The sequence below is a fragment of the Convolutriloba macropyga genome, chromosome 10 (genome assembly GCF_964194025.1).
Source record: "Convolutriloba macropyga chromosome 10, txConMacr16.3, whole genome shotgun sequence".
Classification (NCBI taxonomy): domain Eukaryota; kingdom Metazoa; phylum Xenacoelomorpha; order Acoela; family Convolutidae; genus Convolutriloba; species Convolutriloba macropyga.
Genome location: NC_134477.1, coordinates 30,150,621 through 30,165,065, shown reverse-complemented (window position 1 = coordinate 30,165,065; position 14,445 = coordinate 30,150,621). Strand labels below are relative to the sequence as shown.

General features: G+C 34.7%; 2 protein-coding genes across 9 annotated transcripts in view; both read left to right on the top strand.

Annotated features, from left to right (window-relative positions):
- LOC142347857 (uncharacterized) overlaps positions 1-9,812 on the top strand; it is a 151,503-nt gene extending 141,691 nt beyond the window's left edge. For all 6 annotated transcript variants that reach the window (XM_075398990.1, XM_075398993.1, XM_075398994.1 and 3 more), the window contains one exon: positions 7,812-9,812. In XM_075398990.1, coding sequence (XP_075255105.1) covers positions 7,812-8,745 — 934 coding nt within the window. In that variant the 3' untranslated portion in view covers positions 8,746-9,812. The remainder of the gene's footprint in view (positions 1-7,811) is intronic.
- LOC142347860 (putative E3 ubiquitin-protein ligase DTX2) overlaps positions 1-14,445 on the top strand; it is a 346,790-nt gene that overhangs the window by 221,741 nt on the left and 110,604 nt on the right. The window lies entirely within an intron of this gene.

Genomic DNA, 14,445 nt, shown 5'->3' with positions numbered 1-14,445 from the left:
CAAAACATTTTAGAGCAGTTCAATATGCAGGACTGCAAACCAAGCAAAACAACACCAGAAAATAACCTAAGACCTGAAATACCTCAAGAAGATTCAGTTAGAGAAGATTCACATGAGTTTAGAAGTCTAGTAGGTTCACTATTTTACATAGCTAAGCAAACCAGACCAGATATCATGTGAATCACAAATATCTTATCACGCTTCTTGAATGACCCAACTCTTGAGCATTTCAATGCTGGCAAGCGCTTGTTGAGATGCCTACAACATACTAAATATCTTAGACTGTTTTTCCCGTCAACCAGCAACAGCACTCTAGTTGGCGAAACAGATGCAGACTGGAGTGGAGACGTAAACGGTGGACCATTGACCTTAAGATACTATTTCAAGCTGGGAGACAGTGGGGGATCTGTCAGTTGGCAAGTCAAGAAGCAACCGACAGTGTTACTCTCGTCTTGTGAGGCAGAATACCAAGGTTTAGCTGCCGCGGTTCAAGAAGTAATCTTCTTGCGTGGTTTTCTTAAAGAACTGGGGTACCAACAGTGTAAGACCACAACGATAGGAGAGGACAACCAGAGTTGCATAAAGCTTGCAATTAAACCGGTGCTTCACAAACGATCAAAGGACACGAGACAAAATATCATTTCCTCCGCGAACGAGTTGACGACAACTCAATCAAATTGATCTGCACGGTGCAACTAACCCGGTGCTTCACAAACGATCAAAGGACATCGACACGAAATATCATTTTATCCGCGAACGAGTTGATGATACTTCAATCAAATTGATCTACACGCCAACAGATGAAATGGCAGCAGCTCTTCTGACAAAATCTTTGCCACCGCAGAAAGTAGAACAACATCGAGAACAACTATTGGGCGAGTCCAGATTCTCACCTAGGGCAACAATCTGAGTGGAGGTATTGGAGCACAGAAAAGAACTTAAAAATATCTTAGAGCTCAGAAATTTAACTTATGTTAATGAACTCAGAAAGAAAACAAACTTAACAGATTTATAACGACAATTGCAGCTAAGTTTTTAGAAAATGAATGCAAATCAGTTTAGATATGTATTTTTGTCAAATATTGATTTTTATCTACTAATATTGAATGGGAAATGCAACTTTGTGAACAATCTCAAGTGAACTAATTTTTTGCATGCAATAATGAAATGACGCCCACTCATATGCCCCAAAATCGCCTGATTTTTGATACATTAACCTTTTAACAAATGTACACTGTAAATGTTATATTTATATTTCAGGCTATATATACGACTGAATTTTGTTAAAATCTTCTTTTTCTCTTCTCTTTTGAATCTGCTAAAATTATTATATTTTATTCTCTCTAACATCTTTTGAGCTTAAAGAGCTTCAATCTCTAACTTGCCAAAACTCGTCCCACCTCATCGGGGTGGTTGCGCTACAGTGTTCGTAATCCTGCTAATAGGTCATGGGTCCAGCGTAACGCTCTAGCCAGAAGTTGAAAGTGAGGAGTTACGACGCACAACTTAAGGAAGGTGTGTTAGAGTATACACTCTAGTAAGTAAGTTGTGATCATAAGATGGAACTTGAAATGATAGCTCAATACAAGAGAGCACAGCAAGACTCTCGCAATGTGGACCAGTTGGCTCAGTGCCGAGCAGACGAGTGTAATTAATTAAGATATTGTGGGGTCGCAACCCACATAGGTCCCAAACTATACTCTCACTCTAATGGTGTTGACATAGAATCAACATAACGAGCAAAGAGTTGCTCTAATAGTATTCATTCATATTTAATTGATTATTGTTTTTACTAGAGTCAAACAAGGAAACCAAAGATAATTTACTGCAATAACCTGATAAATTTGATACACCAAACTGCCAAAAATCCAAAAAGATGTCCTTAATTTTCCGATGTTCTGCTGTTTTTCTTCTTTATTAATATCAACGCTTCCTTGTTGCAAAACATACTTGAAACCTTTATGAAACGTTTGAAACCTACTTCATAAAACTTCATAAACATACTTCATGAACTTTCACTTGTTTTGAAACGGACTTGATAAACCTCATTGCATTTTTTGGTTACGTAACTATTTTGGACGTAAGATTGAGGATAATATTTTCAATTTTTTAAGGAGTACCTATATTGTATATGAAAGGTTTTGTGTTTAACTAATCACTAATTGTAGCGTAGGTTTAGGCTGGTTAAGTATATGAGTAACGAGACAGCGTAAGAAGAGACAACAAGGGTGTCTAGACACAAGTCTCTAAGGGGTAATCCTGCTTAACAGAGCTGATACGTTTCAATGGGAGGAACAGAAAAGAGATGAAATCTATCCACATTCTTTTAGCTGTAGTCTGCTGGCATTATTAGGTATTGTCGAAGCTAGGAATATTGGCCGACAGGGGGTTTAGCAGACAAAAAAATTGAGAAATTTAGCCGACAGCTTAATTTTGATTGATCGACAAATCGGATCTTTTCAACAATTGCCCCCCCCCCCCTTTGGTACCTAGTAGAGAATCGCCACCCCTTTTGTGCTATACTTTACCACAATATTAGTTGGCCTACAGTTTAGATAGCCGAATATCAGTTTAAGTGCAATTGCGGACCGCTGTTCACGGCCATGCCTCTCACGCGCTGTGGGATGTAATCCGGAATTCGCGGTTCGGTTATCGCGGCGAAGCGCGCCCACCGACCCGCCAGTCGGAAATTCTTTTCGCTTTGTGTTCCAATTCGGCTAATTGCCCTAGCATGGCGCACTTTATTCTATCCAGTTTAACACAGTATGAGCATACACGGAAAAAATCTGAATGGTCAAAATATCATTAGTTCGTCCACCCATTAAAATTGGTGAGCGGTCGGAATGCCGGCTTGAATCCCCATTTTTTGGTTGTCGGCTAATCCTTCTGTCGGCCAATTCAATGATCGCCGGTTCTGTCTCATCTGCTTTCCTGTCAAAATGAGTACTTTTTATGTACTCTGAACAAATATTGATTTTGATGAACGAACAAATGTGTAATGGGGGGCTGGGTAGTAGTTTTCTAAATGCAAAATTGATATGATGTAGTTGCTATATGAAGTTCAGATTGTAACGTGAAATTGTAATATATCAGAACGTGTGAACTTTCCTGATCGGGATACATAAATAAATATTCAAATTGAAAATGCTTCTGTATGTTTACGTGCGGCCACATGATGAAACACATGATGATAGACAAACATCTGAAGAAAAAATGATTCTTGCAACGAAAGCTTAAAAGATACAGCTGTGCTCTACTTTGACAGTGAAAGGCATGAAATCGAATGATTATCTTGTTGTTCCGACCCACTTGGGAGGAAGGCACTATATAATTGAATGGGTTTTTTGTTCCGTCAATTTTCGCCTATGGATGTATTCATCACAGAGAGTTGCGAGTGAGATCATTCGAAAGCCCGTCCGGCGTAGAATACGGTATCAAAAAGATGTTCTGATTTTTTTTGCCGGGAGTTATCGAGGTTTACATTTCTATGAATAATAGACGGAATTCCGCTGTTTTTATTCAATTTTTCCTTTTTTCCCAAAATTTTGTCAGTTTTGCTAAGATTTGTTAAAAGTGTTATTTTTTGGTTAAAAATGCTTCCTTATACATTTTTTTGTCCCATTTGAACTAAACATGCCAGAAGCAGGGACCTAACATCCGCTGTCGCATTGTTTGAAAATTCCAAAAGGGCTAATTGTATTTTCGTTTCCTATAAGAGTTTTTTAGAATTAAGATTTTGCAGGCTTTTTGAAAAAATTAACTCGATAATTACACAAATAGCATCTTTTTGGTTTATTGAAAAATTCCATTTGCTAACTAATATTTTGGAAACTTATGGAAGAAGTAAGCATCATTTTTGAGCGCGCAGGCATATTGGAGCTAAGTTTGGACTTATCTTGGATTCTTACAATCAATAATTATTAAGATTATATTGGGGCGCGGTCTTTTTTAAAGTAATTTTGCAGTTTTGTTTTGCCTTCATCTGTTTTTCTTTTTGCAGCTTAAGGACTTCGTCTGACTAATCAAAGACTAAATTGGTTTTTGAGAGCTGTTGGTGAACCTATGCAATGCTATTTTTGTTATCTAACGCCTCTTAGGACTTTGTTGTTTTAAGAAAATGTCATTGAAGTTTGCCAATTTTTTATCCTATTTCCGTCCACATGTAGATTAGTCTCAGCATATACAAGAAAACTTATTAACCAATTCCAAGTCAAATAAAAAACTCTTTAGAGGGCTTTTTGATTTTTAACTATTAACTAATGGTTTCTTGGCTTTTTCCTACAAACTTTCAAAGTTTCGGAATTTTTGCTTATTTGCCTGTTTTTGACGCTATATTTTTCCCTTTTCAAGTTATCACAGTGACGATAGCACCAATTGGCGAAGAAAGAATGCGTAAATTAAAATTTTTGTAGATAACAGTGAAAAGCTTCCAGTTTTAATGGCTGTCAAACCGTTGTCTCGCAAATTTTGTAAGATTTTTAATTTTTTATTTTAATTGTCGTTAATTTTGTTGCCGTACGGTATAATCTAAACAACCAAAGCCTTACGTGCTTCTTTGGACGTTTAAAAGAATTCATTCACTGATTTCGGAATATAGCTAACTGTTTTAACGACTTTCAAAAAAACTTATTGTTTTTCCATTTTTTGTTCTCATTGTTGTCACTAAGTATATTTGTTTCACTATTGACAAAGTTCATCATTTTTTTCTTTCTCCAGATATAAGTTTTATTTTTGATTTTATTTTGGTTGACGTCTATAGAGCTGAGATATGTGTTTTCATAAGAATTTTGTGGGTTTTCGATACTGATCAATAATTGTGCTTCTTTTTTTTGCCTTCTTCACAGAGACCCTATGCAAAAAAGTCATATAAAATCAAGTAAGACACAAGCAAAGAACTCAAATCCTTCTTGTTCATTAAGAGTTTTCTAGGTTTTTCAGTGTTGTAATTTCAATAGCTTTAAAACTATGGTTCCAATAAATTATTTATGAAATTTTACATCCTGTCCGTATTTGTTGTTTTTTGCACTCCTATGGTTCAGTCTTACCAATAAGATGCACAACGGGCTTGCTGAGCAGTTGCATTAAAATCTCTTTTGTGTTTGAAGTTGAAAACTTATGGTTTGTTTGAGTTTTTGAAAATTATTATTTTTAAAATATCATTGTATTTATGAGCTTTCTCCCTTCTCAGTTTTTGTCTTTTTTTTCTGTCAATTTTGTAGTTTGATCTCTGCTAAGACAGGACAACACGATCCAAGTTGATTCTTATTAGTTTTAATCAATATTAAATTGGTTGGTTTAAAAAAGCCAATTTTGATTATTGCACTTTTTGCTTTTATTTTTTGACCTGCTACTAGATCTTCTCATTAATGACAAGCCTAGTATCTTATCACTGGAGTTTCAGTTTAGTTTTTTTGTTCAAGTTTTATCTGATTACATTTTTTGTTATTAGGTATTCTTTAAGTAGACATTTTGGTCGTGAATAATGTTTGCTAACATTTGATTTCTTTTGTTTGTCTTGTCCAGTACTCTCATAAATAGCAATTCTCATCGAAACTCTTATCGGAACTCTAATTTTGTTGAAACTATAATAACATGCTCGGTTACAATTTTGGCAAATAGGTTTTGTCGAGTTTTTTCAGTAGTTTATTTTGGAAAATCTCACTAAGATCTGGTGTTCTTTTTATACCTCTGACTTATTCCACATCACACAAGGTAGAAAACCCTAAGTGATTTGCAACAATCTAGTACGGACTTTGAATCTCTTCTGTTTTGCCTCCCGCGTCCATTTGCATCCCCATTTATACATGTTATTACACATTGTTTGCATTTCATACTTTTAGATATACAACTATGCACGAACGACACTTGCAAACTAAAGATGCATTTAAGTTTTGAAATAAACACATTTAAAGTAATTTAATTTCGCTTATATTATAAACAGACATTGAATATTGTGTTTTTTTACTCTATTCACGCTTATCTTTCAAAGCATTGGCTTTATGGTATTGTTTTTTGACAGCCGGAAACAAAAAGCAGAAAAGATCCCGGATTATATCAAATCTACTACTCTGCAATAGTCTTTTTGAGAGATGTGTAGCATTTTTTTTCTCCTCAAGTTTTTGAGATTTTTCACGTTATTCTACTTTTTTAACAGTTCTGACATCAGTATCTGAAACAACTTAACCTTTTCCGTGATTTTATTGTTTTTAAAATTGGGTTTGCATTTTTTTATTTCCTTACAACATCAAAAAAACTGTTGATTAGAGCAGGAGTCTTGAACAGTTCTTTCATATTTTTGCGTGCCTTCTGGCTCTGCGACTTTATTATTTCCATGAGAGCCTACGTACAAGTTCTAAACTAAGTTTTGCTCTTCTGGTTGGTCAATTTTCTCCAGCATACAAGTTAATGCAACTACACCTCTGCTCTGCGTTGAAGACCATGAAATGGACCACAGTAATGACAGGCAAAAATTGGTTGGGACGAGCATTCGAGTTGCAAAAAAATGCCAACCATTTGTGGCAAAATCAATTGGACAGAACCAAACACAAAATTGAAAGTAATTGAGATGGTTTCTTTGATGAACGGGTACACTCCAAAGTTTAAGTGGTTTTTGGAACCCGACTCTATAAAATGCATGATTCTTTTTTCTGTTTATGAGAACCATACAGTAAAAGTATTGTTTTTGTCATCCAGAAAATGAACGGTTCAGCTGAGTGCAAATCATTAATTGTTTTAAGATTAATCAAAGAAGATAAACATAAATTTAACGGAATAATTGAAACAATTTTTAACTGCCATTTTCTTCCTGTTTATGAGCCAATTTACGTTTGCAATTCAACTTAAAAAAGCTGGAGAACAGAATCATCTTAACGTTCCACTTTTTTTTGATCTCTTATCAAAAAATTAGTTGTTGTTTTTTTGTTATTTTATTTGCATTTAGTTTCTAGCTCATAAGACGAATTTTGAAAGTCGGATTTATAAACATATTCTCCTTCAGACTTTTAGCTTTCTCTGTTGTTATTTGCTGCATAAGCTCATGTATTTTTTTAAATGGTTTGCTGGAACTAGTTTCAGCTAAATATCATTGCAATTGAATTACAGCTGAATTTATGATTTTAGCCGAATTAATTATTTACTTTTCAATTATTGCTTTGAATTATTGCACAGATGCACTTGATTTTGACCCTACAGACTCTTACTTCACTTTGGAATGTCGATAACTATTCTAAAAAAATGGAGCATAGAAAAGAACGAGTTTATAACAACTTGAATTAACAATTTATAAAATTAATCTGAATCATGCTTGAGGTGTATAAATGTCAAATATTGACATTTATCTCCTAATATTGAAAGATCAATAGAACTTTTTGAACAATTTCAAGTGAAAAAAAAATTTGCATGAAGATTTGAATTGGCACCACCTGATTTGCCCCAAAGTCGCCTGATCTTTGATATGTTAACTTTTTTTCAATTCTAATCTATAAATATTATGTTTATTTTCGGGACTGTAATTACGAACGTTTTTTGCTGAACTTTCAAACAATGACTTTGGGACCGAAAAAGTCCGGTCATTGTGCTTTAGTCCAATAACAGTCTTCTGAAGTGCCGGAATTTTCGGTGTTCACTATTTTAGCCTCCCCACAAAATTATAACCGCCCTTTATAGTGTGTTTACCATGGTTTGCTGCGAGGGGGCTATAAGTTATCTGGCCACTAAGCTGGGGGGGGGGGGCTATAATGGGAGGACCCGGAATTTTAATGTAAATTTAATTAATCGCACATAAATTTGGATCTAATGTTCTGGTTTTTTAGCAAAGAGATCCAAAACCAGCAGAATGCCGTTGCAAACGCCAGAACAGCTTCCGAACAGAAACCGGACCAAAATACCTGTCCCTGCTGTACTCAGATTGTCAGCCCATTCCAGAAATTTTGCCAGTATTTATCAAAGCAAACTTCCAAGTTCAACATCAGCAAACACATCAATTCTTTCAAATCTATCAAATTGCCCCCAATTGATCAGAAAAACAGTTTGTTTACTAAAAATTCAGCTTATTTTGATACTTATGAAGTCAAAAATTTGCCGGAGCAGAAGTTAGAATCACAACAAAGTTTGAGCGATGGCAAAAACTCAAATGCTATTTTTCAAATAGCAACTAAATTATCCGCAGTAATTTTTACAATATTGGCTATAGCGCTAATTGTCATTCACGCCGCAACAAAACCATGTTTTGTCGAAATGAGTTCAAATTTAAAACTGGACCTTTCGGTCGCGTTGTTTGTGATTACATCTTGTTTGGGATTAAATGCTCTTACGTCAATTGCTCTTTTTGGACTAAAAGGAAAGGATTCCGGAAGAAAAGAAGAACCGAGTAGAACCGAAAGTCCGCATAATTCAAAGTCGGTTGAAGAGTTTGCGTTTGAAGTTTTGGTTCCACTGGCTATAAGCTGGTTGCTCACTTTTATCGAGTTATCAGTCATAACCGGAAAAATTATAACAATTTCGACCGAAAGTCGGAGGAATTCTGCAATTCGAAACGACTTGACTCGAACTTACTCGGAAGACGGAAAATTCAACAATAATATTCCGAATGCGTTGAACTTCAACATTACATATCCGGCGTCGCCGAAGTTGAGTAAGTCGTTAAATGTTTCGAATGTTTGTGGGAAAGACTCAGCAGCCACTACTCCGCTTGCTTTTAACGAAGACAGATGTGTGACCTTGCCACTATCATCAAGCTATGTTTGAACAATCATCCATTCACAAATCAGAAATGTCTACCCCCCCCCCCCCCCCCACATTGGAAATTGTCCATCTATAATTGACATTTTCTCGCCATTAGAATGGTATGCTGAATTTAAATGGCTAGTCTATGAGAACTTCTGGCATCGGTCGGAAACCAAGTTGGATATGCCAGAACTTCAAACTGACTTTTGCGGAGTCTCGCAACCTTGCTTAAAACACGCTATTTGTATGTTTGAAAAAACCGAAAGTTCGAGTATGTCAACTTCTAGCTATGAAGGAACTTCTGGCATTTTAACTCCTGGCACTGCAAACTTTGGCATTTGAAAACATACACATGCGTGTTTTATTTTTTCTCTGAATATATATCTTTAGGTTTTTACTGTTGTCCGTTCCCATTAAATTTCAGCCCCAAATTAGTGGGCTAGTACATGGGAGCCAGGTGATACCCGGGGACAAAAAATTCAGACGGGGAGGGAGTGGCTATAATGAACACAGAAATGCCAATTTTAATCTAATAAATACTATTGACAATAAGTAAACCCTTCTATAAGGTGTGTCAGATCACTGAGCGATTTAATTTTTAAGCGATTCATATTCTAATTCGCATTTTAAGAGCGTTCTCCGATAATTTTTTTTTGCCAGGGAATTAAATTGAAATTTACTGCAATTGTGAAAAAGATCTGAAAACTTTTAAGAATTGATTGATGAGTATACGTAATTGCACGTTCCAGGTGCCCCGTTGAGTTTGAACATTAGATGATTAGATTTAACGAAAACAAGCAAATTATTGAGTCAATTGATTTCAGTTATGGAATTAGGTTAATTGATATCAGTTCTACCTTAATCATGAAACGACAACCGGGTCTTTTATCATCGAACCACTACCCCATTTCTCAAGGACAAATTTAGCTAACGACAATTTAGACTCAATTTTGTACCAAATTAAACCAATCACGATTGTTCGTATGACTGTATTTTTTGATAACTTGTTGTTGCACTAATGCATATTTTATTTGTAGAGAGGTACATTTTGTGCTGACTAATTTTACGAATTTATTTTGCATTATGAATTTATTTTGCGCTCGGTATCAACTCATAACAAGCAAATTGGTTCTATACGGCAAAACACGATAAACAACGATAAATATAAATGAATAGGCGGAGATTTGCGCTCAATGCGGTTGATTTAGTTGGAGAATGGTTGTTTATCAGTATTTTAAGCCCTAAATGAGAAGGGAGTTTGAAGAAAAAAAAATGGTCACATCGAAATAGAGATAAGTAAAAATAGCTACTGAACTTTTTTGGCTGAACTATAATCAAATGACGTCATGCTCAAGCTGCTGGGAAGATGGGCTTCATTTTTGTTTCCTTAGATGGAGCACGGACCATTTGGATGCAGAAAGAAGATAATGTAAAGCATGAATGGTCACTACAGGAGAGCATAGTGGGGGCAATAGAACCCTGGGCGAGACTGGATGGTTAACTTGTAAGAACTTGACGTCGAACAGCTAACTTTTAAGTTTCAGTCAAAACTGGAAATTATTGAAATTGACACTTAATGATAAATTGATATAAAGAAATTGCCAGTTATTTTATAGTGGCACCACATGGAAACAAAGACTGCCAGATTAAGCATAAAACTGATTTCATTGTTCCAGGCTCAGGCACCGATTTATGAAAAGACAGTGCTCGACCCAAAATGGATGTGAAAAGACCATGCTTGACCCAAATGCCCATGAAAATACTTTGGCTCGACTTTTATTTTCATCTTGCTTTTAACTCGACCCAATTTTCTGCATCTGGACTCTACTTTGACCTTAAATTTTTCTTCTCAATATACTTGATCCAAACGTGTTACTGGTTTTTGGCTTCAACCAAATTATGAGCAAATAAAATGGAAACAAAATTCTAAGAACTATGTATCTCAGACAAAAAAATCAATGAGTCCAATTTAACGAATCATCAAGAACCAAAGATCTAATATTATGTTAGTGAGAATACAGAAGGGTGGCACGATTGAAACCGCCCCCCCCCCCCGCTCCCGCTGCTATTGACATGAAGAAGAGAAAGAGGAGTTTACGAAAGATTCTCTGGATCACATCAAGCATCGCCTCATCCATCGAGACCTCTAAAGTGTTTTAGAAATGTAATTAGATATGCCAAAAGGAAAAAAAAGTGCATAACTTGCTTTGAACTCATGATGCAAAATAATTAAGAAAACGTTCGTTATTTTTAATTGACCATATTGACTTTAAAGTTTTTTCAATCTAAGTGATTGATAGCCAATATTCTTTAACGCGTGTATCGATCTCACGGCTAGATTGTACTGCACCCATGAAAGGGCTTATCCTTAATACGTTTTCACCACATTGCTAAAACTTCCTGAATGTATTGAAAATAAGAATAAGACTGTTTCAGAATGTTCCGACACCGCTCAACCACATTTTTGACGTAATTTTGCAAAAACTGTCGTTTCAAACAGTTCACTAACTGTCTTCTATCTTTAAAGATAAAACCAACGAGATTATTGTTAACAAATATATCATATTTTCGCAAAAATTGATCAAAATTCAGGCAGAACCACGGAAGTTGGACTAATGTTCACATATGTTTGAACCTTCGTAAATCCTCGGAAAAACCAAAATTAAGAAAAATCCGTTTAACTAGAAATTCTACGCTTGACCAGTTTTCTAATGGAACGACTCACAATACTGTACAATGAGGATATTGATGGGCGAAAGTCGACTGAACAAAAAACCAGTTGAGTTTATAGTTCCTCCCCTTACTAAAGTGGATTGGAACAATAAAATAAAACCCTAGAGCATAGCGAAAGTTTTTAGCCAACTTCGTTAAAAATAACCAGCCTCGGCAAATCATAATTAAGCAAAACCACTAGTACTTTGCATAAGGCTGATAATAGTTTCTTATTTGAGTGTTAGGGACTTTCCAACAGCCGTACTTTTTCTTGCTTAGCCAGTTTTGGTTGATTGATATTTTCATGAGAGATAGAGAAAGTGATACCAATGGACAACCTCCGGAAAATTCATGCAATTTCCGGCAAGATTTTTCAAAATTTCGAATTCTTTTTTACTGTTCAAATATGTAAATTGCTCAGAATATAACCCTATGGTTAGATATATACATGCTTTAAAATGTTAAAATAAATGAATCAGTTTTTTTATTATTATAATAATCTTAAAAGTGTGGTTGCTCGTTCTAATAGGTAAAAAAAGGGTTTGAGGGATCCTATTTGTCTTTTAATGGGTACATTTTGGTGCTGATCAAGCAAAAACTTGGTTTAACATTTTTAAAGCAAGTTTTACTGTTAAAAATGCGGATTGAAGAAGGAAAATTGTTCCATTTTTGAACGCTTTTCGAGATCAAATATTTATTACACCACTTCGTTTTCGTTTTTTTTTTATGATAATTTGGTTTGTTTCTTGTTTTGTCTTGCGTTATGGCAACTAGTAAACATTTTAAAGTTTGCGGATGTTTCCCAGTGTCTTATATCTGTTTTTAGCTTTATTAGGCTAACTTTTGAGATAAACCATTCGGCTGGCAGGATACGATCCTTAATGGGAAGGTAATTGGAGTGGTCAAATTTTTGTCGGAAAAAAATTTATACCCCAGTAAATTTGCCTGTTTATGCGATTTATGTTTATCACTATAAAATTTGGAAGGAATATTCCCTTAAAAGAAAGAAGAGAGGGTACCACTGACTAGAAAACATCATTTTTTTTTAAAAGAAATTGATTTCATACAAGATACGAAAGAGCGAAGCATTAGCCATTTTACTTAAAACTGAGATCAGGTTGTTTTCAAAGGTTAAGTTTGAATCAATTTGTACTTCCAGATAACGACGAGCATGAACTGGTTTGATAACTTCACCTTTAATAGTAAACTCTTGATCCGAGTTAGTATGATTTGTAAAGATAACATCTCTATGTTATCGGCATTTAAATTCAGTTGATTCTCTGTCATGTATTTGTCTGTTTGTTCTAATATATTTTAAAAAATTTTTTATGGAATATTTTCACTACTTTCAATTTTGCAAATAACACTAGTGTCATCCGCAAAGTGAACAACAGCATTTTCACCTTACAGTTTTTCAGAAAAATTGTTGACATATAACAGAAAAATAAGAAGTAACAGAGAATAAAAAAATGTTTAGGTTTTTCAAAGATCTATTCAAACTTCACTAAATTTCGAAATATCTTGAAAGAAAAAATTTGAGGTTTTTTGGAATCAGTTTTACTTCAAGTTGCTCGTTGAAGCTTTTCACCGTCGAAAGTATCATAGTTGTTAATTTATTCCGTGTTTTTGCTCAGGGATTAGATTCAATAAATAGCAGATCGCCGTTTTTCAATCCCCCTACATATTTCAATTTTACTGACTACTAAATGTTCATTGTTTGTGTGAAAAAACGAGCTAATTTTGATGACAGTTGATTTCTATTTTAAAATAAAGCTGTTTCTCAATTCTATGAAAACATTTCATTTTTTTTTGTTTTAAGTTTTGCGGTAATATCCAATCTCGGTTAAGACTTGATAAAATCCTCTATCGTGGGAAGGACATGATAGGAGAACAATTTTCCAGGAAACAAATGACTAAACAAAAAATCGTTGAAAAAAATTTCAAATTAAATTTTGTATCAGAGTTAAACTTTTTTTTCTCTCGGAACGGGTTAAAATTAAAAAAAAAATTGAACAGATTAATTGACACAATTGATTTTTTTTCGAAATTAAGTATCCCTGAAACAAATTAATATTTTCTAAAGCAATATTTGTTCTAAAGTCTTTTTGGACAATAGTGAAAAATTTAAAACCTTAATTTTTCTTCTTTTAAATGCCTTTGCCAAGCCATGAAATTCTTGAGCACTGATTTCTGGCAATAGCTAGGGAACATATTGAAGATTAATGCATAATATACCGAAAAATTTTAGTTATTGATATACATGTTCTATAACCACTTCAACCCAAAGCTGTTTTCCTCGAAGTACTAATATTTTTTTAAAAAAATAGATGGCAAAAAATTATACACCCAGACAATTGACCTTTGACGTTTTTCATATATATGAAAGACGAACCGACAAAATATTTGCCGGGAAAATTCGAAGATGTGATTTTGCGTTCTGCTTGACTAGCCTAGCCCGGACCCGATCAAAAATTTGTCATATTGCCCAAATTCGGTTGCTTTTGCAACTGATTTATTTTTTTAAAGTAGTTATCAAATTTTTAAAATCTCAAACTTTGGTTTCTTGAGGGGGTGAGGGGGTGGGGGTGGGGGGGGGGGGGGTGAGCAATTGTTGTTCCGACCCCACTTTTACATCGGAAGGAACTATATGCTCAACGCGGTTTTAGTAGTCAACTGAGGCCATTCAAGATTGTTCTGATTGCTTTCACTAAAAAATAGTCCATTGTTGAAGATAGAATCAACGCGTTTGTTTTATAGAAAAAACAAGGAGTTAGCGACATATAAAACGATTGTAAACATTTGACTTTTCACAGTGGTTTTGTATATTTTTGTCTTTTCGGAGAAATTTTAAGAAATTTGGCTCACATTATTTCACCATTTCAATGTTTAAGTAGCCATGATATGATAACCAGACTATCATTGGTCTCATTTCATGATTTCATTGGTCTGATTTGAGAAAAGTTTTGGCTTTGAAAGCAGATTCTTCAATTTTTCATGTGTGGCCATTTG